General features: G+C 53.1%; 2 protein-coding genes across 5 annotated transcripts in view; one reads left to right on the top strand and one right to left on the bottom strand.

Annotated features, from left to right (window-relative positions):
- Positions 1–9,228, top strand: part of Bcl9l (BCL9 like) — a 29,395-nt gene extending 20,167 nt beyond the window's left edge. For all 4 annotated transcript variants that reach the window (XM_047516427.1, XM_047516426.1, XM_047516428.1 and 1 more), the window contains 5 exons: positions 1,977–2,187; positions 2,343–2,427; positions 2,509–4,801; positions 5,167–5,448; positions 5,830–9,228. In XM_047516427.1, the coding sequence (XP_047372383.1) occupies positions 1,977–2,187; positions 2,343–2,427; positions 2,509–4,801; positions 5,167–5,448; positions 5,830–6,923 (3,965 nt within the window). In that variant the 3' untranslated portion in view covers positions 6,924–9,228. The remainder of the gene's footprint in view (positions 1–1,976; positions 2,188–2,342; positions 2,428–2,508; positions 4,802–5,166; positions 5,449–5,829) is intronic.
- Cxcr5 (C-X-C motif chemokine receptor 5) lies at positions 9,089–21,691 on the bottom strand. Its single transcript, XM_047518019.1, has 2 exons — positions 21,635–21,691; positions 9,089–11,709 (listed from the first exon to the last, which is right to left on the bottom strand). Exons 1-2 carry the CDS (start codon positions 21,689–21,691, stop codon positions 10,642–10,644), a joined length of 1,125 nt encoding a protein of 374 aa, XP_047373975.1. The 3' UTR covers positions 9,089–10,641.
- Between the last annotated feature and the right edge of the window lie 2,693 nt (positions 21,692–24,384).

Raw genomic sequence — 24,384 nt, 5'->3', positions numbered from 1 at the left:
AAACTTCTGTCTCTGCTTTTCTCTGTGTAATTGGAGAGACAGGGTCCAGAGCAAGGCCAATATGGGGTGGGTCATTCAGAGGTTTATCCAAGGAGGGATCCTGATGATGAGCCAGAGCCCTGCCCTGGTGCAGGGAGGCAGCTTTAGGCGGTGGTCCTTTGTTACTGACAGTACAAAGGACTGTCTGCAGGCCAGGGCCTTTGATTGGTTTATCTTGGCATGGGACCGAGTCCACCCACTTACCTAGACCCATTGATGTGCAATTGTGGATCTTTTCTAGACTAGGACTGAGAATCAAGTTTGTGGTTATGGAATAGGACTTTTGGTGCTGAGAGTAGCGGGTCTATTCTGGGAGTGTTCCCAGTATGTCAGCCTGTGATATTATGAAATATGTATTTGATCTTGCCCTATTTCCTGGCATACAACTCCTCAAATCGTTGGAATCTCCACAGTGATGTGTGTTTTTATATGCTAATGAATTCACTGGTGGCTGGCAGTTCTTAGGTAGCTTCTGCATGGGGACAGGTTACTGGACAGACCACGGCAGGATTGGACTTTCCATCCCATCCTCCAGCCTTGGGGAGGGGAAGAACTGAGGGTTGAGCTGACCACCTGTGGCCAATGAGTTAATCAATTATGTTTAAGGAATCTTCTGTAAAAATTCCAAAAAGACTGACTTTGGGGAGTTATAGTGTTATGTAGTTATATAACACGGTGGTTCCTGGAGGCTAGCACCCCTGGAGAGGGTGTGGAAGATCTGCACCTCTTCCCTCATGCCTTGCCCTCTGCAGTTCTTCATCTGTCTCCTTTGTAATATCTTTTATGATATACCAGTGAAAGGAAGTAAAATGTTTCCCTGAGTTCTGTGAGCTGCTTTATTTAGCAAACCCCTCAGGAGTGGGTTTGCAGGTCATTCAGAGATAAACAACTCAGGACTTGCAATTGTTTTGGTGTTGGAAGCAGGTGGGGGCAGAGGTGGTGGTGGTGGTATTGTGGGCCAGAGCCCTTAACCTGTGCGATCAGATGCTATTGCAGGTGCATAATGTCAGAATTGAATTGAACTAGAGGCCACCCAGCTGGAGTATGCTGCTGCAGAACTGATTGATAGGTTGCTGGTGGGGAGAAATCCCCACATAATTCTCGGTGACCAGAAGTCGTAGATGTCTGTGTTGAATGTTGTGTTGACTGTTGTATGAGAGGAGAGGAAAATGGTTTGTTTTTCTACAGAGCCTTTCTAACCTTCTGTTTTTCAAATTGACTTTTTACTTTGTGACATAGTAAATATATTTATTTCATCTGTCCCCTGTAAAGGCTGCTAAACTAGTATTCCCATTGTGTAGATGAAGAAACTGAGGCTTAGAGGGAGAACATGTCTTGTTCATAAACATAAAGTCAGTTAGTGGTGGGGCTAGGATGAACCATTGTTTGAATCATCAGTTCATGCAACTTCTTTGCTTTCTCCCTGCCTGACTTACTACACAGTATGGACACACACACACACACACACACACACCACAGCAGGAAGGGTCAGAACAGAGCTAAGGAGGGCTTTGGTGTGCTACCCTGGGTTCAAATCCTGGCTCTGCCTTAGCTGGGTGTATGACCTAAGGTTGAGCCAGTTCATCCCTGCCAGGCTTGTTTCCTCCTCTGTAAACTGGTGTGCGACATGTTCCTTCCAGGGATGTGTTGATGACTTGAAATCCCATCTCTAAGTGTCCAGCAGAAAGCCAGGCATGTGGGAGCCTGCTGGTAAGGGCCACGTTTTCCCTCCCTGTCTCCCCATGGATACCACTCTTGTCATCCTGGGCAAGGACTGGTCTTGGGCAAACCAGATTGGTGAAGATACCAGACTGCAGCAACAAAGGACCCTCAGAAAGGCACTGAGAGGCAGTGGACATTCCTGGGCAAGAGACGCCAGCTGGTTCCCCCTGTATCTGAGCCGCTCACCCCTTTTTCTCTCTTTTCTCTTCTTGCAGATTGTAATGTAGCAGACCCAGCCATGGCGGCCCCACAGCTGGGTCCTGGCCAAACTGCCCAACTGCCCCTCAGTGAGAGCAGTGCACCAGGCCCTCCACATGGCCCCCCACCAGGCCTTCGTCCTGATGCCTCTGGGGGTGGGGGCGGGGGCGTCCCTGGAAAGCCCCCCTCGCAGTTCGTGTATGTCTTCACCACACACCTGGCCAACACGTAAGTGCCTCAGGGGAGGCCAGGTCTGCTGTGTCTGCGCAGCGCCCCTGGGCCTGGGGTTCTGTGTGTGGGCAGGGGGCAGGGTGGGGTAGGTGAGTCGGGGGCTCCCTCCTGCCCCCGACTCTGAGCTGACCATGCCTGCTTCTCTGCTGCAGGGCTGCGGAGGCGGTGTTGCAGGGCCGGGCAGACTCCATCCTCGCCTACCACCAGCAGAACGTGCCCCGGGCCAAGCTTGACCAGGTGAGTGTGGTGTCTGTTTGGCTCTGAGATTGGTTGGGATGTCCCTTACCTATCTCACCCTCTGCCTTTGTCCACCTGCAGGCCCCCAAAGTGCCACCCACCCCAGAACCGCTGCCCCTGAGCACACCGTCAGCAGGTACCCCACAGTCCCAGCCACCTCCACTGCCGCCTCCACCACCCCCAGCCCCTGGCAGTGCACCCCCTGCTCTGCCCCCGGAGGGACCTCCTGAGGACACCAATCAGGACCTGGCCCCCAACTCAGTGGGAGCTGCCAGCACAGGTGGTGGGACCGGGGGCACCCACCCTAACACCCCGACGGCTGCCACCACGAACAACCCTCTGCCTCCCGGAGGAGACCCCAGCAGTGCCCCAGGCCCCGCCCTGCTGGGGGAGGCTGCACCCACCGGCAATGGGCAGCGCAGCCTGGTGGGCTCCGAGGGCCTGTCCAAAGAGCAACTGGAGCATCGTGAGCGTTCCCTGCAGACGCTGAGAGACATTGAGAGGCTGCTGCTCCGCAGCGGAGAGACTGAGCCCTTCCTCAAGGGGCCCCCAGGAGCAGCCGGCGAGGGGGGCCCACCAGCACAAGCCCCTCCTGCCCCCCAGCAGCCACCCACAGCCCCTCCCAGTGGGCTAAAGAAATATGAGGAGCCCTTGCAGTCCATGATTTCACAGACACAGAGCCTCGGAGGTCCACCACTGGAGCATGAAGTGCCTGGGCACCCCCCAGGAGGGGACATGGGGCAGCAGATGAACATGATGATGCAGAGGCTAGGCCAAGATAGCCTGACGCCCGAGCAGGTGGCGTGGCGGAAGCTGCAGGAAGAGTACTATGAGGAGAAGCGGCGGAAAGAGGAGCAGATTGGACTGCATGGGGGCCGCCCTCTGCAGGACATGATGGGCATGGGAGGCATGATGGTGAGGGGGCCCCCGCCTCCCTACCACAGCAAGCCTGGGGACCAGTGGCCACCTGGAATGGGCGCACAGCTGCGGGGGCCTATGGATGTCCAAGATCCCATGCAGCTTCGGGGCGGACCTCCCTTCCCTGGTCCCCGTTTCCCAGGCAACCAGATGCAACGGGTACCTGGGTTTGGGGGCATGCAGAGTATGCCCATGGAGGTGCCCATGAACGCCATGCAGAGGCCTGTGAGGCCAGGCATGGGCTGGACTGAAGACTTGCCCCCTATGGGGGGACCCAGCAATTTTGCCCAGAATGCTGTGCCCTACCCAGGTGGGCAGGGTGAGGCGGAGCGATTCATGACCCCTCGGGTTCGGGAGGAGCTGCTGCGGCACCAGTTGCTGGAGAAGCGATCGATGGGCATGCAGCGGCCCCTTGGCATGGCCGGCAGCAACATGGGGCAAAGCATGGAGATGGAGCGAATGATGCAAGCACATCGACAGATGGATCCTGCCATGTTTCCTGGGCAGATGTCTGGTGGCGAGGGCCTGGCAGGAACACCCATCGGCATGGAGTTTGGTGGAGGTCGGGGCCTCCTGAGCCCCCCCATGGCGCAATCTGGGCTGAGGGAGGTGGACCCACCCATGGGGCCAGGCAACCTCAACATGAACATGAACGTGAACATGAACATGAACATGAACCTGAACGTGCAGATGACCCCGCAGCAGCAAATGTTGATGTCGCAGAAGATGCGGGGTCCTGGGGACATGATGGGGCCTCAGGGCCTCAGTCCTGAGGAGATGGCCCGGGTTCGGGCTCAGAATAGCAGTGGCATGATGGGCGGCCCACAGAAGATGTTAATGCCTTCACAGTTTCCCAACCAGGGCCAGCAGGGATTCTCTGGGGGCCAGGCACCCTACCAAGCCATGCCCCAGGACATGGGCAACACCCAAGACATGTTCAGCCCTGACCAGAGCTCAATGCCCATGGGCACTGTGGGCACCACTCGGCTCAGCCACATGCCTCTGCCCCCTGCATCCAATCCTCCTCCTGGGTCTGTGCATTCAGCCCCCAATCGGGGACTGGGCAGACGGCCTTCAGACCTCACCATCAGTATTAATCAGATGGGCTCGCCAGGGATGGGGCACCTGAAGTCACCTACTCTTAGCCAGGTGCACTCACCCCTGGTCACTTCACCCTCCGCCAACCTCAAGTCACCCCAGACTCCCTCGCAGATGGTGCCCTTACCTTCTGCCAACCCACCAGGACCTCTCAAGTCGCCCCAGGTCCTCAGCTCCTCCCTCAATGTCCGTTCACCCACTGGCTCACCAAGCAGGCTCAAGTCTCCCTCCATGGCGGTGCCTTCTCCAGGCTGGGTTGCTTCGCCCAAGACAGCCATGCCCAGCCCTGGGGTCTCCCAGAATAAGCAGCCGCCTCTCAACATGAACTCTTCCTCCACCCTGGGCAACATGGAACAGGGTGAGTCAACCGGGTAGGCCAGGGGTCGCAGGATTCCTGGTGGGCACTTCTGTGGTCAGTAGGCTTGGGCTGGGTCAGGTGGTGGCAGCAGTGTTGGACTTTCTCTGAGGCACCATGTACCCAGGCATTTTGAGGTGTAGCCCTTGGGATCTCCCCTCTGCCTGGGGTCCTAAGGCTATAGGAATTGCTTGAACATGGGTGGTGGTCATCAGGGGCCTGTGTTCAGTGGGATGTGGCTGTGCCTGGTGGACTTAGGTGGAGACTTGGTGGGTTAACCTCTTCCTAAACCCCCCAGTGTGAGCAGCCAAAGTCACTTTCCCCTCCCCAGTCACCCCCCCACTCTCTTTGTTTCCCTGCTTCTGTAGGTGCCCTCCCGCCTAGCGGCCCCCGGAGCAGCTCCTCAGCGCCTCCCGCCAATCCTCCCAGCGGCCTCATGAACCCCAGCCTACCATTCACTTCCTCCCCCGATCCCACACCTTCCCAGAACCCCCTGTCACTGATGATGTCCCAGATGTCCAAGTACGCCATGCCCAGCTCCACCCCGCTCTACCACAATGCTATCAAGACCATCGCCACCTCAGACGACGAGCTGCTGCCTGACCGGCCCCTGCTACCCCCTCCACCACCACCGCAGGGCTCCGGGCCAGGTGCGAGGAGGACAGGCAGGGGGCACTGGGAATGGGAAGAGCGGGCATGCCGGGAGTTGCGCCTGTGGTGGAGCTGGCTTCCCCATGCTCCACAGGGCCCTGGGCACTGGGTGTGAGGTCTGGGGCCCTATTCCCATTCCTGTAGTCGTTTAGTGGAACCCAGCCCCGAGCACTCAAGTGGTCTTTTCAGGAGCCCACAAGATACCCATGGCAACACAGGGCCAGGTCTTGGACTCTTGGCTTCCAGCTTAAACACTTCCAGTCTCTTCCCTTGCAGCCAAGGGTGACCAGTGGTAAAAGGTGGGGAGTGGGGGGAAGGCCTGGTTCTGTCTCCCCCAGTTGGTGCACACAGTTCTGACCCCCTCGTCCTCTTTCTTACAGGCATCAGCAACAACCAGCCCAACCAGATGCACCTGAACTCCGCTGCTGCCCAGAGCCCCATGGGCATGAATCTGCCAGGCCAGCAGCCCCTGTCCCATGAGCCCCCACCTACCATGTTGCCCTCTCCCACCCCTCTGGGCTCCAACATTCCACTGCACCCCAACGCACAGGCGACAGGAGGGCCTCCCCAAAACTCAATGATGATAGCTCCAGGGGGCCCAGACTCCCTGAGTGCCCCCTGTGGCCCTGTGCCCAGCTCCTCCCAAATGATGCCCTTCCCCCCTCGGCTGCAGCAGCCCCATGGTGCCATGGCCCCTGCTGCGGGTGGGGGCGGGGGGCCTGGCCTGCAGCAGCACTACCCTTCAGGCATGCCCCTGCCTCCAGAGGACCTGCCCACCCAGCCGCCGGGTCCCATGCCCTCCCAACAGCATCTGATGGGCAAAGGCATGGCTGGGCGCATGGGAGACGCATACCCACCGGGGGTACTCCCTGGGGTGGCATCAGTGCTGAACGACCCTGAGCTGAGCGAGGTGATCCGGCCCACCCCGACGGGGATCCCTGAGTTCGACTTGTCAAGGATCATCCCCTCTGAGAAGCCAAGCAGCACCCTCCAGTACTTCCCCAAGAGTGAGAACCAGCCCCCCAAGGCCCAGCCCCCCAATCTGCATCTCATGAACCTGCAGAACATGATGGCGGAGCAGACCCCCTCTCGGCCCCCCAACCTCCCGGGCCAGCAGGGCGTCCAGCGGGGGCTCAACATGTCCATGTGCCACCCCGGACAGATGTCCTTGCTGGGCAGGACAGGTGTGCCCCCACAGCAGGGCATGGTGCCCCATGGCCTGCACCAGGGGGTCATGTCCCCACCACAAGGCCTCATGACCCAGCAGAATTTCATGCTGATGAAGCAACGGGGTGTGGGGGGCGAGGTCTACAGCCAGCCCCCCCATATGCTCTCCCCACAGGGCTCCCTCATGGGCCCCCCACCCCAGCAGAACCTCATGGTGTCCCACCCCCTGCGGCAGCGCAGTGTGTCTCTGGACAGCCAGATGGGCTACCTCCCGGCGCCGGGCAGCATGGCCAACCTGCCCTTCTAGCAGTCCCCTTGGGGGCTAGAGCTGGGCAATATTGCAAATATGCTAACCTTAAAAAAAAGTTTCTTCCCTCCAGTGTTGGGATGGCCTGGGTCCAGGGTTGGGGTGGAGGGGTGGGAGGGGGCTTGTGTGGGGAGTGGCATTTGTGGAAACCAGATGTGCTGGCAGCTTAGGGGGAAGTGGCAGAGTGGGGTGGGGGGTTTGGGATTGGGGTTTGTTCCATTTCTGCCTCCAGGACTGCCCCTCCCTTCCCTCCCGATTCCTATGGAACCTCTATCTTCCCTTTTTTCTCTGCACCACCCCCACTTTCAACTATGCTTTGGGTCCTTGGGGGAGGGGTGAAGGAGAGGAAGGGTCTCCCCTCTGTCCCTTTGTGCCACTGTCTCCTCATTGCCTGAGCTCCACTTCTCTCCTCTTGGTTTCTCTGCTCCTCCCCGGTTTTCCTTCTGTCTTTTCCTGCCTCATTTCCTTTCTCTGCTGACGTGGCTGACCCCTTCTCCCAACCCCCTCTGCAGGCGGCTGGCCAGGTGGGCAGGTGCCAGCGGGGCTGTAAATAGAGCGCTGCGCTTTTGTGCTGGTTTGTGCGTGTGCTGTATTTCTGTGTTTTGATAGAAGTCACACAAAAAAAAACAAAGGATAAAAGAAACCCTTCCCCCTTCTTCAAATGATTGCCCCTTCCATTCCCCTGGACCCAGGGACATGCAGTTCCCCACACCCACCCCACTGTTTGCAGTGTCTGGGTCTATAAAGGATACCATTTCTGTCCCCTCTCCAAATGGTCAGACAACATAGATGCCCACACCTAAACTGAGGTCACACCACCAAGGCTTCCACCTGGTGAGTCCTAGCAGGGCTGAGACCCCAGGGCGGCAGCCTGTCCGCTGCTGAGTCATTCAGGGAAAAACATGCACGTGTGCATGTGTTCTCCTGCACCGGTGACATGGGCCCCGGCCTCCTGCTGTGGATGTCTGGGTGCCCCTGCTGCTACATCTTAGCCAGAACTTGAAACCCTTTATCCCCAGTCTGGGATGAAGGAAAGGAAGAAGGGGCAGTGTCTGGGTGGCTCCCTTGGGTGGAGCCACACGTGAGGTGGCATAATGCCACTGGAACCCATGGCTGCAGTAGCCCTGGGCCAGGTAACCCAGGGTGGGGGGCTCTGACTCTTCCAGAGGCCGCCACCTACTTCTTACCAAAGAAGGAAGGAACAGGGTTTGGCTGAGTCAGTCTGCTCCCGTCCAACCTCCACCCTCTGAGGATGGAATGGGGGAACTATTGGAGGGGGCTGGGGAACAACCTGCCGCCTTGTCTCTGCCTGCCCACTCGCTGGCAAGGTTCCTTTGCCCAGTCTCAGGGCTGTGGATCAGATCTGTCTATGCCACCCAGGCGCAGCCACTGCCTCCCCCGCCCCCTCTGCTCTTTCCCAGAAGAGCTCCTCACCCACCACTGGTCAGAGCTGAAGCCATACACAACTGGGTGTTTTGCCCCCCTTGGTCCCAGGAGTAAAATACTTCTCCTTTTCTCACTTCCTTTCCTGCCTTGTGAGGTGGCAGGGCAGTTCCCTGACTGAGGCCTTTTGCGCCCTGCTTCCAGGGCCAAGGGTCATTCTACACAGGGTGTCTTCTACCAGGTCCCAGTCCTTAGCCTTCCTGACCTGCAGGGCCTGGCCTCACCTTGGCAGCTGTAACACAAAGGGAATTCATGCCCAGTTCTCCCAGTCTGGTGCTGTCCTCTAGGTCCACCATCAGCCAGGCCAAGCCGCCGCCTCCTCCAGGGCTGGCAGCAGGCTCCTGACTCCCTTAGCACCTCCCAGGGGCCATGGCCAGGCCCTCCGCGTTGGGTGGGGGTGCACCTGTCCTCCATCCTGCCAGGCACTCTGCCCACCCTGCCTCCACCTGGGCCCTGGAGCCCCCACCCCTGTCCCAAGACTGCCCAAACTATCCTACTCTCTAAGTGTTTCCTGCTCTGAGGAGAGGGCTCAGACCTCAAAGGGCCCAGGGCCCTCCAGGTCCCCTCTTCTGTCACCTCCGCCACTAGCTTCCCAAGGTGAACTCCACAGGTCAGCCTTCTTCCCTCCATCCATGGCCATACCCCCAGCCATTTTGTACCATTATATAAATATATATATATAAATATAAATATATAAATACAATATGTGAAGACATCTTCTTGGTTTTTATTTTGAAACAATTTTTAGGCTTGTTCTGGGGGTCTCTGTGCTGCCTGTACTGTATTGACCTGTTTTATAGGTGCCTTTTTATTAAAAAGAGAAAATTCAGAATCCAACCTTTTGCCTTTTTGCTTCTGTGTCTGGCTCCTCCACTGCCCAGCTTGCTCTTGGATGCTGGGAGAAGAGGGGGGATGCCAGGGTTTCACCTTCATTCTGTGGCAAGGGCACAGCCCCCCAGGCCGCAGTGCTGATTTCCAGTGGAGGCCTCCAGGGGCCGGCCTGACTCCAGTGGAACGGGGTGATGCAGAGACTCCTGATGCCCCACCCCAGACCGGAGGCTGAGAGGGAGAGCCCAGATTGTCCCGACAGGCCTTCCCTGAGTGCGCGAGGAGCAGCTTTGTCTGGTTCCATCTGAGTAGTATCCTCTGAGGGGCTGGGCCTGGCTTCCTGGGGTCTGGGGACTTCCCTGCCCAGGTCTGCTTCTCACGTTGCCCTGCCTAAGTGGACACCATAGAGTGGGGAACTGGATGAGATGACTTCCAGAGGACCTTTCCAGGGGGTCTCTGTCTCCATTCTGACTCTTGGCTAAGGTTCAGTCTGCTGTGACCAGGACCCTCTGTTGTTCCAGTTTCCATGGCCCCATAGATTGTAGAAGGGTGCCAGGGAAAGAATGAGTCTGCCTCCTTCCATCGATGCCCGGAGCCCACCAGGGCCCTGGATCCTGCCTCCCCTGGCCCAACCTGGGAGCTTTCCACCCACCTCCATCTGCTCCCTGGGCAGAGAAGACAGCTGGATTTGATTGATTGTCCCTCTGTGGGGGCTGGGGTAGCAGTTTTTTCCATTCCTCCACTCCTCTTCTGCTGGCCTGCCTTCTGCTGTTCCTTAGGACACTGGCTGGCCTCCAGGAGCATTTGGAGTCTGTCTTCCATCTGTAATCCAGGACCCCTTGGCACGGGGCTGATCCAGTGCTGTTTTGGTCACAGTCAAGGCAGCTACCTAAAGTAGATCAGTCCAAGCTTCCTTCTTGGTCAAGACAGCTGCAGGGTTGGCCTGGCAGAATGTCTGTATTTAAGGAACTAAGACACGTTAAGGCCACACTCTGTTGCTAGCTGGCCGTTCCTCAGCTTTAATCTGTGCTCATCCCCCAGTGCCAGCTTCTCCTGGCTTCATTTGGCAGGGGTATAGGAGGAGAGGTGAGTATCTGTGGCAGTCAGCGACCCTTAAGAGGATGAGTGTATTCCGGAAGGGGACTGACTTTCCCAATGGCCAGGCCTGGGCTGGCTAGAGTGGGAGGTGTGTGGAGTTCTCTCAGCCCAGGGTGATGCAGATGGGTCCAGATATCCTTTGCTTTGCCTTTTGTCTGCTTTCCCCTCCTTGGACTCCAGCCTAGCCTCAGGGCTGGCAAAAGAGCTGTGGGGATGTCCTAGAGAGAAGCTGACCCCCCTGCCAGGAGGTAGTCAGGGTAACACTTAGGACCCCAGCTCCTGTTGGAAGGGGCTCTACCACCACTGCTTGCCCCAAAGAAAGCAGAAACAAAGGGTGGGGTGCTAGGACCTAGAAGGTGGTGAGGGAGGTGGCATTCTCTGACTCAGACAGACTGCTCTTGCGCCAGCTAGGGAAGAGCTGGCACAGAGAAGCAGGGCCGGTACAACCTAGCTTGGTCAGAAGTCGAGACAGGTCACTGCGGAACTTCACGCCAGCGAAGGTGTAGAGCATGGGGTTGAGGCAGCAGTGGGCCAGGCCCAGGAACTCACACATGGTGATGGCCACGGGGAGAGAGCCATTCAGTTCACAGCTGTTGCCCACGGCCTTCAGTCTGGCCAGGGTGTCCAGGAAGATGACAATGTGGTAGGGTGACCAGCAGAGAAAGAAGATGCTTGTCACTAAGATGGCCACCCTGACTGCTTTCTGTCGCTGAGGGCGCCTCTGGGCTTGGCACAGTCTGTGCACCACCCCCACGTAGCACCAGCCCATCACCAGCATTGGCAGCAGAAAGCCCCCAACATGGTAGAGGAAGCGGGAGGTGAACCAGGCATTGGTCTCAGCTTGGTTCTCCTGGGAGAAGGTGCAACGTGGTAGGGAGTCATTGCTGTGGGGTTGGCTGACCTTGGCAAAAAGCATCTCTGGCAAAGCGAAGAGGAAGCCCGCCAGCCAGATGGTTGCGCAGGTGATATGGATGGAGAGGAGGCGGCGGTGACGGTAGGCGTGGACGGCATGAACAATGGCCAGGTAACGGTCCACGGCGATGCAGGCTAGGAGCAGGCTGCTGCAGTAGAAGTTGATCTTGTGCAGAGCAATCACAATTTTGCAGAGGGAGGTCCCCAGGACCCAGCCCACAAAGCCTTCGGCTATAGCAAAGGGCAGGATGAAGACTAGCAGGAGGTCAGCCACAGCCAGGTGGAACAGGAAGGTCTCCGTGGAGCTGCGCGTCTGACGGTGCCGCTCGAGGATCACCAGCACCAGGATGTTGCCCATCATGCCCAGGAGGAAAATGAGGCTGTAGGCCACAGGCATGAACACAGCCTTGAAGGAGGTCAGTAGGGGCCCCTCTTCTGTGGAGCAGAAGTGACTTTCCGGTAGGGGGGTCTCTGTGCTGTCATTGTAGTTGGCAAACTCCTTGTACTGCAAGGACCAGGAGACAGAAGGGTGAGAAACTGAGGACCTCATCTTTCCAGAGGAACCCTAACTCCTTGTAGATGTTTTCTATCCCTCCAGGATGCTTTTGTCCCTGTTTGCTCATATGTCCTGATGATGAAATTCCAATCTCTTTGGTGTGTCCTTGAACAAATCACTTTGTCATTTCCAACTTCCTTTTTAAATATTTGTTTATCTCTCTATCTATTTATTTATTGTGATGCTGGGGGCGGAACCCAGGGCCTCATGCATGCTAGGCAAGCACTCCACCACAGAGCCATGTTCCCAGCCTACAGCTTCCGTTTCTCATCTGTAAAAGGGACTAATCCCTCACAGGTTGGTGACGAGAATGAAAGGAGATACAGGTTGCGAATGTGCTTTGTGAACTCTGAGGGATTGTGTACCTGTGACTTATTTTGTATTTATGTGTCCTTAGGTATGGAAGGCTGCAGGCTGGGAGACTGGAGTCAGGATTGCCACTTGGAGACTGGAACTGATTGGAACAAGGAAATATCTGTTCCAATTCTGAACAGAACGGAGGACACTGAAACTGAGGAACCCACTGGCAGGGAGGGAGAGTGGGTGCTGATGTGGTCTGCTGGCATCTTCCTGATCTCTGCCCCTATTCATTGTCATTGAAATCATGACCTCCTGTCTAGTTGCATCCACACAAGAAACTCAAGGCATGCCATATGACTCTTACGTTATGGAGGAGTGTTGCTGAGGATCAGGTGTGTTTGAAGTCACATTTATCTACCTCTAGAGCCAATGAGCAGCATTGAGCAGCACCGCTTGGGCTTGCCTGGAAGATGCCTGGCGAGTGACTGATGCGGAGCTCCCTGTCCATCCCTAGCAAACTCTCTCGGCAAGGTGGCAAGGCGGCAAGGCGAGCCCAGGAAAAGAAAGCCAGGAACCGGGAGGGGCAGAAGGAAGTGAAGAATGCATCAGATCAGGCCCAGCAGAGGGAAGGAGCCTGTTCTAACTGAAGGGGGTGTGCCCACTATGTCTCCGGAAGTTCCCCCTCCCCATCCTCCTCCTCTCTCCAACAGCTCACCCCCCCACCCCCCAGCGCTCAGGTTGTTTACCAGCTAACCACAGAGGAAGACATGGTGCCTGTTTTCATACCTTTCACTCACAGCTGCCCCTGCACCTGCTCCTCCTCACCTCCCAGATCCGTTCTTCCCACCCTCCCCATCAACCCCCATCCCGTGCAATGCAAAACCAATGATACCCAACTTTTTTTTTTTTTTTTTTTTGTGGTATTGGAGATTGAGCACAGGGGCACTCTACCATGGAGTTACATCCCCAGCCCTTTTGATTTTTTTTTTTTTTTAAACTTTGAAACAGGGTCTCTCTAAGTTGCCAAGGCTCAAACTTGTGATCCTCCTGCCTTAGCCTCCCAAATTGCTGGGATTACAGGATGCACCACCTTGCCTGGCATAATGCCCAACTTATGTGGGTTCTAAAGACAATTCTATAAGTGATCAGCCCCAGGCAGTGAGAGGATGGGATGGGGTACTCTGTCCCCTAACTCTGGGTGGTATCACACAGCCCCCTTTTAGGGGAACAAGGGTCTTCCATAAATAGTGGGTTGTCCACTGGCTGCCACAGGACTTTTTTGTTACACAGGAGCCGAAATATGGTTCACACCCTCACTCCCAATGGTGGGAAAGCCCATTCCCCCCTGGGGGTCTTTCCTTCTGGTCCTTGGAGAAGATGACTCCATGAGACAGGGATGGGGACATGCACTAATGCAACAACAAGGCCATCTGCCACTCCCTCCAGCATTGCACTCTTTGTATCTCCTGGGTCCAGCCTTTCTTCACCCTAATGTTCAGGACTACCATCTCTCTATGGTCCCTTTCCTGCCAACTTCTTCACTTCTGTCCACTTCTTTTTTGCAGTGCTGGGGATTTGAACCCAGGGCCTTGTGCTTACAAGGCAAGCACTCTACCAACTGAGCTATATCCTTATCCCTTCTGTCCACTTCTTGCACAGAGGACAGGGCGGATCTTCTAACACATAAATTCCAACTGTGCATGCTGGTGTGTGCCAATAGTCCTGCTACTCTGGAGGCTGAGGTGGGAGAATCACTTGAGCCCACGAATTTGAGACTGTCTTGGGCAACACAGTCTTAAAAGCAAAATAACAACAAAGCCCCCCACAAATCTTATCACATCAGTGTCCTGCCTTTCCCTTACTGGTTCCCTGTCACCTGTTTTTCATTTTGTCTTTATTTTTTTCAATTTCACATTTAATAGCAAGACAAGTCATTTTTGTGATAAGGTTTATCAGGAGAAGAAAGGAGTAAGTTAAACTCCTTGTGTTCACACAATAAAGACAGTGCGTACTTGAAAGAAATGAGGCTTCCTGGCAGGTCCTCGTAGGGAAAGATGTTCAACACACATTGCTAAATTTCAGAACCAGTGGCAGGTCATTCTCGATTATATATAGCAGGGTTCCCTAGAGTTGGGGATCCAGGTTCTCCTTGCCTCTACTGTGTTGTCAAAAACATAGTTTTTTGTTGTTGTGGTTGTTATTGTTGTTGTTGTGTTTTGCAGTGCTGGTTATTGAACCCAGGGCCTTGTGCTGGCAAGGCAAGCCCTCTACCAATTGAGTTATATCTCCAGCTAACACATAGGATTTTGTTTAAGAAAGTTGTTCTATTTTCATTTGAAAGTCATGAACCTGTAGGGTGAGATCTAAACTCCTTTGAGGGCCTTTTAATTTCTCCACAATGCATATCCCTCTGATCTGTCAAACTTTATCTTCCCCGTTACTGTGTTAAGCACCCTGTACTCCAAGGAAACCATTCTACCATCTGCCTGTCCCAACATCCCACTTATTCCTTCCACCAAATCTTTGCCCAAACTCCTACTTTGGCCTGGCAGGCCTATCTTCTCAAGTTTGCCTACATAATTCCTGCCCTTCCTTCAAGATCCAACCTCCTACGTCCTTCCTAGCTTCTTCCACTTGAAATTATAGCTTTGCTGGGGCTCAACAGGACACAGTCGCTTTTGTATTCTTCTGCAGTTCTTACCTCTTGCACCTACCTATCTCGGGTTCTTTTGCCTTATTGGGAAATGTTTTCAAGAGTCGTTTAATATAACCATTGGAGTCTTACTGCAATTGAGCAAGAGGTCAAGAGGAAACAGAGGTGGGCCGTCCCCCTGCTGAGCACAGGTTTCAGGTAGGGAGGGGAGAGGCTGAGCTTGAAGCAGTTGGTGGTGCTGGACTCCACCTACCTGGACAGTGGCTGGAGCCTGGCTGCCCCACAGCTCAGGGGAGGGCACAGGTCCAGCCAGCCTATCTGGCCCACAGGCTCAACTTCCTACCTGTCCTTCAGAGTATCTAAGTTGATCGACTTATTGACTATTTATACCTTTTTTTTGATACCAGGGATTGAACTCAGGGACACTCAATCACTGAGCCACATTCCCACCCTAATTTTGTATATTATTTAGAAACAGGGCCTCACCGAGTTGCTTAGCACCTCGATAAGTTGCTGGGGTTAGCTTTGAACTCATGGTCCTCCTGCCTCAGCCTCCCTAGCCGCTGGGATTACTGGTGTGTGCCACCGCACCTGGCTGATTTATTGACAATTTAAGGTCAACACAGTGGAACGTCTCCTCAGGGACCCAATCTCCAGAGAACCCAACTTTGTAGGGAAAGGTCTGTCTTCTTTCTCCTTGACAACAGGTATTGGTTTTGCAAAGCGCTCAGAAGGAGGGGAAGACAGGAGGAAGCTAGCTGGTTTGAGGGGTACGGGGAGTTGGCAGCACATCAGTGGGAGGTGTCAAACAGACATATTGGGGGCTTGGGAGTGTCATGTGTTAAAGCCACTTCCCATACACAGGAGTTCTGGTCCTCCCCACCCATTCCCCACAAAACCTTAGTAATGCAAGGTTGGCTCTGCCCTGGTGGGAAGAGGTGAGGGGTCAGGAACACCGTGGGACCTGTGCTGCCAAAGGGAGAGCCATGACCTACAACCAAGGGAGTCTGTGCAGATAGCTGTTGACAGGCTCACTCATTCTTTGCCATAAAAAGCAACAGAAACCCAAGGCCCTCATGACCACTCTGATGGCAACGGCACTTTGTATAGACGAAGACATGTACCGATTTGGGGCCATAGCCGCTTGTGTCATTGGCAGGCACCCTAGCAGACCACAACCAACACACAGACCAGGGACTCTTGCCCCAACGATGGCAAGAAAACATGATGACTGCAGTGAAGCTGGGCACAGAGTTAAGGATCTAGTTAGAAAATTGCTGTGAGCACTGGGGTGGGGTAGAGGCCAGTGCAGCATCCTGGTAGTGGAGTGGGGTAGGGAAGGTGGGGTGCAGAGATTCAAAGTGCTTGGCCTAAGGTGAGGTCCACAGGTGTTCCTCTTCTTCCCTCCACCTAGAACCCGGGCTTCTCCCTGGCAATTAAGGTCTCCAAACCCCATGTGACTTCTTTGAACAACAGGGCCACTTTACTGCCCTGTGTGGCCAGCATCTGCTGACTGGAATTCTCTGTCAGCAGGTGTTGTAGGGTGAGGTGGGGGGTCTAGGGCATGCCTCAGGGATCGACCCTGGATTCTCTCCTCCTTAGCACTCAGTCCTGCCCCAGATGGAGACATGGCTGGGGGATGCTTTGGACAACGCAGAGTTCTCCACAAGCTGGCAACACAGTCCCAATCTAATCAGGTGGAATTGTATGGGGAAAAATGGAGCCGGGTGAGGTGGCACATGCCTGTAATCCCAGCAACTTGGGAGGCTGAGGCAGGAGGATAGCCAGTTCAAAACCAGCCTCAGTGATTTAACGAGATCCTAAGCAACTTAGCAAGACCCTGTCTCTAAATAAAAAGGGTTGGGGATGTGGCTCAATGTGTTCAGTCCCTGGCACCAAAACAAACAGACAAAAAAACTCCAGTTCTTCTAAAGAGAAAGAAAGAAAGAAAAAAACTAAAAAGAACCAATAGAAGAGAGAGAGAGAGAGAGAGATTCAAAACATCAACTGTCCAGGGAAAAGCTAGGGAAGATCTGGTGATTTCGTGAGATTTTCATGAGAAAAAAGACTTGGGAGTTTGTTGACTGAAAGCTTAAAATGACTCACTAGAGTGATGTGGCTGATAGCGAGCTGACGTTATCTCTAGGTGAACAGAAGCCTGTGGTAGCCACTGGACACCAACCCAGTGTGGTTGGTCTGGACAAGGTTTGAGGGTGGTCACTTTGCTGAGGGGTTTGGAAAACTGTCCTGGAAGGAAAACTGTCAGGAGGAATGGGCAGAAGTTAAGGGGTGGGATTTCAGTCAAAGGAGGGATAGCTTTCCGACAGGTAGAACTGTCTAACAATGGGAAGGAGCCCTGGTGAGGGAGAGAAATGTCTGAGCGCAAGTTCATGGAAAGAAATTCCTGCCTGCCCTGGCGAGGACGGGACACGGCCTTCAAATGCCTCCTGCTCCCAGCTCCCAGCTCCCATCCTCGCACACCTTGCCCAGGACTAGTGGTTCTTAGCATGATCTTTTCCCACTCAGTAACGGGAGACTTTGCTTCTCCAGCCCGTCCTGCATCCAGTGAATTTCCCAGCCTGACCTTGCTTCCCAGTCCTGAGGAGGGGACAGGGCTGTCCACCAAGCACATGGCTTACTCAGGCCCAACCTCAGGACTCCAAGGACCGAGTCACGCTGGCCTAGGGAGGCATCTACACACACAAGCTGATGGATCATAGCTCTGGCCATGAGGACCACACATGTGTCCCTGTGTGGAGAGCCCAGCACAGTCAAGAGCAGAGAGCGGGGGACCAGGGCCTCTCTTGTGAAGGCTCAGGGGTCTGGGGAATGCGACTGGGCTCCTGGCCTGGGTGCAGGTTTGTACCTCTTGCCCCACTCCTCTTTCAGAAGACCCACACTCTAAAGACCAGCTGAGACTCTGGCGGGCCATTTGTTCCAGCTCCTGCCTTTCTCCCTGCCCCTCTTTCAGGAGCGCGCTGCCAGACCCCTCTTTCACCTCTACCCAAGGGTTTTGGCCCTTAGGAGTGTGGCACTGCTCTGGCTATGGTTCTGCAGGAGACTTTAAGCTAGTATCACCTGTGCACTGAATCTTTAGATTTAGAGGAATCCCCACCTTGCACCTCAACATCTGATGGCACTTTGGGGACTACAAGGCACATGCAGACATGTCTCTTAGTGATCTCTTAAAACCATCTCCTGGCATAGAATTGATCTGAACTCTTTCATTCCCACATTCCTGAAAGAATACTCATTCTTGTGTCCTGATTTTCCTTTTCATGGAGACATGGCCACTTTTTAAAGCTATCCTGCCAAGAGTGGGATCAGACCCAGTCTGTGTCACCAAGGAAGGTGAGAGCAACTGACAGAGTCTATGTGCCTGAACCTAGATTCCCCCCAATGCTGATCCCTTCCTGGGATGGCCTCAGGCCTCTCCCTCTTTTCTGACCCCACCCCGGTGCCCCGCAGTTGGGCCCTCCACTGGGTTCCTCTGGGACTTTTGACTTGGTTGCAGTGGGGGTATCCTTCTCTCCCCCTAGGTAAAGCCCAGAAAAGCCTGATCTGGTTTTAGTTCCTCTTCTTCTCACCTCTTTGGTGAAATGCGACAGTGCATGTGGACTGGTTTTGTAGCCTGTGATGCTCTGGTCACACTGAGGTCATGTCTGGTGGCGATCATTAATGAGGTCAGAGCAAACCAGGCTCTGAGACTGAGACCAGCTTCTCCCTGCTCTATGGCAGTTGGCTGATGTGCAGGGCAGGGCTGGACATATAGTTCATGACCAGGCCCTGGTTCTACCCAGAGGAAGTCCTTTCTCCAGTCAAGGTTCCTCTAGACAGGGTCTTCTCTCTGTCTGTCTAAACCTACCTTCCCAGCAGTGTGGGTTCCTGGCATGCTCATCCCGGGGGTCCTGATCCTTCTTTCCAGTTCTTAGCCATTTAGTTTTTTTTTTTTTTTTCTGTTTGTATCCTCCATTCATGAAAATTAAAAGCCCACCTTAGGAAAGCAGGCATTTTGTTTTATTTTTATTTCTTGCAGTTTTTGCAGTACTGGAGATTAAACTCAAGGGCATTCTACCACTGAGCTACATCCTAAGTCCTTTTAATTTTTTATTTTGAGACAGGGTCTCACTAAGTTGGGAGGCTGGCCTTGAACTTGTGATCCTCCTGCCTCAGACTTCCAAATTGCTGGGATTACAGGCCTGTGCCACTGTGCCTGGCTGAAAATAGGCATTTTAAATGGTCAGAGTTAATCTTAGAATTCAAGAGGAGGAAGGGAACATGGGATGGCCAGTCCTTGGTTTATAGTCAAGAAACCCAGTTCCAACCCCAACTCTGGAGTATAGAACCAAGTAATCTGAGAAAATGGAACAGTACTTGGTTTGGACAAGGGCAGGAGGGGAGTAGGAAGCAAAAGGAATAGAAAAGCTGAATGGATCCCAGAGGGAAACGGTGAGCTAAGGATTCAACTATACCACAAGTCAAGAAATATTTACTGGGACTGAGCATGGTGGCACACACCTGTAATCCCAGCAGCTCTGGAGGCTGAGGCAGGAGGATCACAAGTTCAAAGTCAGCCTCAGCAACCTAGAGAGGCCCTTGACAACTTAGCAAGACCCTATCTCAAAATAAAAAATAAAAAAGGGCTGAGGTTGTGGCTCTGGGTTTAATCCTTGGTACCAAAAAATATTTACTGCAGCTGGGGGTTGGCTCAGTTGACTCAGTTGAAGTGGCTTAATATACACAAGGCCCTGGGTTCCATCCTCAGTACTGCAAAAAACCCGAAACAACTTATTAAGAAGGCACTATGGCAGGACTTTTCTGCCTGCCCTTCCACCCCAGAGCCTCTGTGCTGTGACTGTGACGCAGTCTACCAGTGCTGCTCAGGACCCTGCAAGGAGTGAATAGGACGGAGGGGGATGGTCTGCATTCCCAAGGGACAACAGCCCTGGAGACAGAGTATGCAGGAGGTAGGTGAAGGAGGGAGGGGGCATTGGTGGCAGGTTGAAGAAGGGCTCCAGAGTGTGGAGGGTTCTGGACTCCTGGGCTCTTGGCTAGACCCTGATGGAGGGGTCCAGGCACATTCAGATGCCTGACTGAGGACCACTGGCCTAAGGTGTGGCATGAAGCAAGTTGCCAGTCTCTCTCCTCCGGATGTAGCTTTTCTTGGTAACATGGAACATGCCCGGCTAGCCCCCTGCCACCACCTGTCTCTAGTAGGTCACGCAGTGAAGTGAGGTGTGCAGTTAGGGGAAACTCTTGAGGTTTCTCAGAAGCCAGGAACGGCCAGTTCTCCAGGTGGTTATTAAAACATCCAACTGGGTCAGGGCTTGTGGACAGCATGAAGCTGTGGGTTAGAAGACACCCGGTGGCCTAGAAGGTATAGCCAGTGGTGACCTGGGGGCCAGGTTAGGGGCATGTTGCCTTGGAGGGCAGTGAGGTTTTAGTCTGATCTGGGGCACAAACCAGACCCTGTAGTTAGAGTGAGCACGGGCTGTGTGGGCGTGCCCCTGGGCAGTCACAGAGGGCCTGCGCTTAGAAGGACCTCACGCTTGATTTAATGCTCTGCTCTTGCTGTCCTGAAACTACTAACATTTTTCAGCAAGGGGCCCTGCATTTCCATCAGGCACTGAACCCACAAAATCTTGAGCAGGATCTGATTAAGGGATGGATAAGTTATATGTCTGATTTTAACAGGTTAGATCCCAGAGGCCAGACTTGGCATAAAGAACTTTTCCTTTTACTTCTGCCCATGTCCCACTGACACTTCCCAACCTGTGACCTGGGCAAGAAGAGAGGCAGGCTTCTCCAAGCGAGTCTGGGATCACAGTGGGTAGAGTTATAAAAGGAGGGAATCGAACAGCTGCTGGGGGTGAATTTACGGTCAGGAGCCAGGGTCTGGATTCTTTATGACCGAGGCTGGAGAGCAGCTCAGAGAGAAGTCCTTTCACCAGAGACGGCAAAAGATCAAGACCAAGTTTCCAAGAAACCCTCCTAACCAGTCCTCTGCTGCGTGCACACCAGATCCCTGGGGGGTCCTCCAGCCGAGTTGCTCCCACATACATCCTTTGGGAGTCCAGTGACAACCAAGTCAACTGAACCGTGATGCTTCGTTGTGGAAACTCAAGTGGGTTCAGACCATTCGTTGTTGTTGCTGGGGACCCTTTCTTTACCCACCTAAGAAACCCTTCCAAGAATACCTTACGTCTAGAGATTCCAGTTCTTTGCAGAAGGCTACAACATGCTCTAAGACATTTCTAGGATTAACACAGGGCTCTCTCCCCAAACTTGCACCCACTGTTCCCATCTCTGGCCCTGGGGATCCTCTTCTTTGCTATCATCTGGTCTCATACTTCCTCAAGTCTAGAACATAATCATTGTCTAATAACTTCCAAAGGTTATTTTTTTCCTGACTGGACCATAAGCCATTTGAGGGCAAAGATTACGTCTTTTACTTCTCCATCCAACATAGAATGTCATGCCCTGATGATATAGTTACACAGCAGGAGATGAACAGCTATACATCGATTAAATAGCAATGCAAGTCCCCCCAACATAAGGACAACCTCCAAAGTGCTTTCCTGTTTAGTCCCTTCTTCCAACCCAAAGAGATGAGGAGAGGATTCTGTATTGAAAATGGAAAGGCAGAGTATTGGGTTCCTCGTCATACAGCAAGTCGGGGAGGCTGCAGGGTCTGAAACTCCTTCTAAAAGATGTCTATTAAGGGGCAGCAGCCTTACTTATCCACTAGAATGGGAAATAAAACATTAAAAGGCAGGAGCTGATGGACCTGTCTAGATTCTATAGATCTACAGTGGGAGGGGACTCCCAAGTTGTCCCCTCTCCTGTGGACCCTGGCACAGAATATTTAGAATTCCAAGTAGGGCCTACCTGGGCAACAGAGAGCTAACTGCCCCTACTCACCAGGTCCTCCAGGTTGTAGTTTATGAGGTCCATGTCCAGGGTCAGGGGGTAGTTCATGGCCACAGCTGTGCGTCACCAGACTGGTCACTGTCTGAGTCTGAGAGACTCTGCGTCCGGTGCCTATGGAGAGGTGGCAGGCGTCAGCTGCAAATTTACACAAATGAGTCTCACGCTGTCTCCTGGGGCTGCCTACGGCTCGCTGCCGGCCTCACCAATCATCTTTTTTTTTTTTTCCACTGGGTCTTTTCTGTTTTTTTGAATAAAAAGGGAAAATCCCCCACAGCACCAGTGCTCATCAAGCATTTCAGCGTCTTTCCTGGCAACTGTTGTCTCAACCGGGGCCTGGGACTGATGAGAAGGCTGTCCCTCCCTTCTGCCCCTGCATCTCTGAAGGGACTTGTGCCTTGTGTCAAAAACCACAGCTGACAAGGGAAACTCCCCAAGGAAAAGCAAGGAAGTGTCCTTCCAGTCACCTGTCCTCCAAGCCACCTCTAGACCTTCTTCACCTTTCTTACCACCATGGTGACCAAACATCTCAGCTTGTCCAGTACAGAAAGTCCCCTGTCCCGGGGAACCCCGAGTCCTGGACATACCAGGACACTTAGTTAACCAATATACCACCACCCTTTTGCCCAGACAGGGGCAAAGCCCCTTCTCTTGCCAGCTCAAGTTTGGAAGAGAGGGGTTAGCATTTTTCAACCCTAAAACAGTACTAGAAGGCAAAGATGAAATTACCAAAGGAAAGCACAACATAAACACGGTCACAGAGTCATTTTCTGATTCACAAATGATCATGTTCTACTTATGGATGAACTTGGTTGGCATGTAGATAATTATTAACAAAACATCACAGACTACCTAGCTTGAGAGGATGTCAGAGTCCAAACCCTGGGTTTTGTGCAAGAGGTCTCTGTGGCCCAGAGAGGGACAGTAACTTACCCAGAATCCTGCAGCTAACCAGCAGCAGAGCAGAGACCTGTAGTCAGGTTCCCTAACTCCACATTCAGCATTTCTCTGCTATGCAGGCTGCTGCTCTTCAAGGCTCAAGGAAACCCTGGCTCTGCTCTGTCTGCGGGCCTGGGCTTCTTCTATGGAGCTCCTTTGTTGACATTGATCGTGTTCCCTCCAGGTGTCCTTTTTATGGTTTTTCTTCCATGAGAGGTCCTTCACACATGGATGGTTTGGTCCAAAATGATGTAAAAATTATGTGTGCTCACACAGAGGGGCCTGCCCATGGTATACTGTTTCTTTGCTGCCCCTCCCCTTGTTATCATTCCCCTCCAGCCAAATCTTGTTAAGACCCTAACCTTTCGAGTGTCCTCCTTCACCTTCTCCTCCAAGGTCACCTTTCCCTTTTCTTGCTTACACTCTTTGCTTCTGGTCCCACCTAACCCCCGACACATGCGTCTTTTTCAGGTTTCAACGGTGTGAATAGTTTTCAGCCTCTGTGCTGTCTGAAGTCTTCTTTTTCTCTTCTCCATTCACTTCCTTCAGAAATGGCTTTCCAAGCCCGGTGTGGTGGCACATGCCCACAATCTCTCTGATTTGAGAGGCTGAGGCAGGAGGATCACAAGTTCGAGGCCAGCCTCAGCAACTTAACAAGACCCTGTTGCAAAGTAAAAAATGAAAAGGGCTCAGGGGGAAAGCAGCCCTGGGTTCAATCCTCAGGACAAAAAAAAAAAAAAAAAAAAAAAACCCAAAAAACAACAGAGTAAGAATCCCAGGACAAGGGTCAGAGATCCTCTCCAGCATGTCCAGTCCTAAAACCTTCTGGGAGAAAGTTCCTCCATGTTTCGGGGTCCAAAGCTCTCTGGGCCTCCTCATCCTTCAGCACTCCACCTCCATGTTCTGGCCCCTCCACACCATCAGCATATTCAACGTAGCTTTGGCATTGATCAGGAAGGATACAACATAGAGTCTCATGGAATCGAAAGAGATTTTGAAAGACAAATCAGACCATCCTCACACCACCCCCATCCTCAGCAAATACAAGATTCTTGTCACTGTGTCATCAGATGATCACTCAGTACAGGACAAACATCTCAGGGAGAGGGTGAGAAATTTGCTTCTTTCATGATTCACTGTTGGATGGTTGAATGAATTGAAACTTATTCCTCATGCTGAGTCAAAATTTGTCTTCCTGTAACTCATCCCCAGGGGTCCTGGCTGTGCCTTGGTCCAGATCATGAATCTCCTCTTCCAATAAGTGCCTCTGAAGACAGATATCACATGCCCGTGAGTCTTCTCAGCCCCCAAACACACACTCACAACTGCCTTCAACTATTCTTCAAACACTTGGTTTGGGCGCCTCGTCAGCCTATTCTTTGGTTTCTGGCTGACTTCTGGATAATGGTCCGGAAATCCTCCTCCAAGAAAAACTATAGAAAGGTATGATTTGCCTTTTTTAAGACGCCATACTTATGTAACTGCAATTCACATGAGCTTTTCTGTGGGCTCCCACGCACCTTGACAACAATATCAATGGCTTTCAATTGTATGGTTTAAGCTCATTGTTTCATTTCATAGAGGAAACGTATGATCCTGATTCAGTCATCTGGTGATATGATGACAACATACAAAAGACTCCTTTGGGCCTATCCAAGTCCCGATAGAAAATATTGATAGGACAAAGTCAAGATAAGCCCTGCTTCATGTCCTTAGGTATCTACTATTCTTTCCCTTTCTCTTTATTTTTATTTTATATTTTATTTTGAGACAACGTCTCACCAAGTTACTGCGGCTAGCCTTAA

The sequence above is a fragment of the Sciurus carolinensis genome, chromosome 11, assembly GCF_902686445.1.
Source record: "Sciurus carolinensis chromosome 11, mSciCar1.2, whole genome shotgun sequence".
NCBI lineage: Eukaryota > Metazoa > Chordata > Mammalia > Rodentia > Sciuridae > Sciurus > Sciurus carolinensis.
Note: the sequence above shows the minus strand (reverse complement) of the source record. Positions and strands in the feature narration are given on the sequence as shown.

Excerpts from the sequence above, each read along its gene's own strand:
- Cxcr5 (XM_047518019.1), bottom strand. The coding sequence starts at position 21,691 with ATGAACTACCCCCTGACCCTGGACATGGACCTCATAAACTACAACCTG. Across the intron at positions 11,710-21,634 it reads ACTACAACCTGGAGGACCTG|TACAAGGAGTTTGCCAACTA; the intron begins GTGAGTAGGGGC and ends TGGTCCTTGCAG.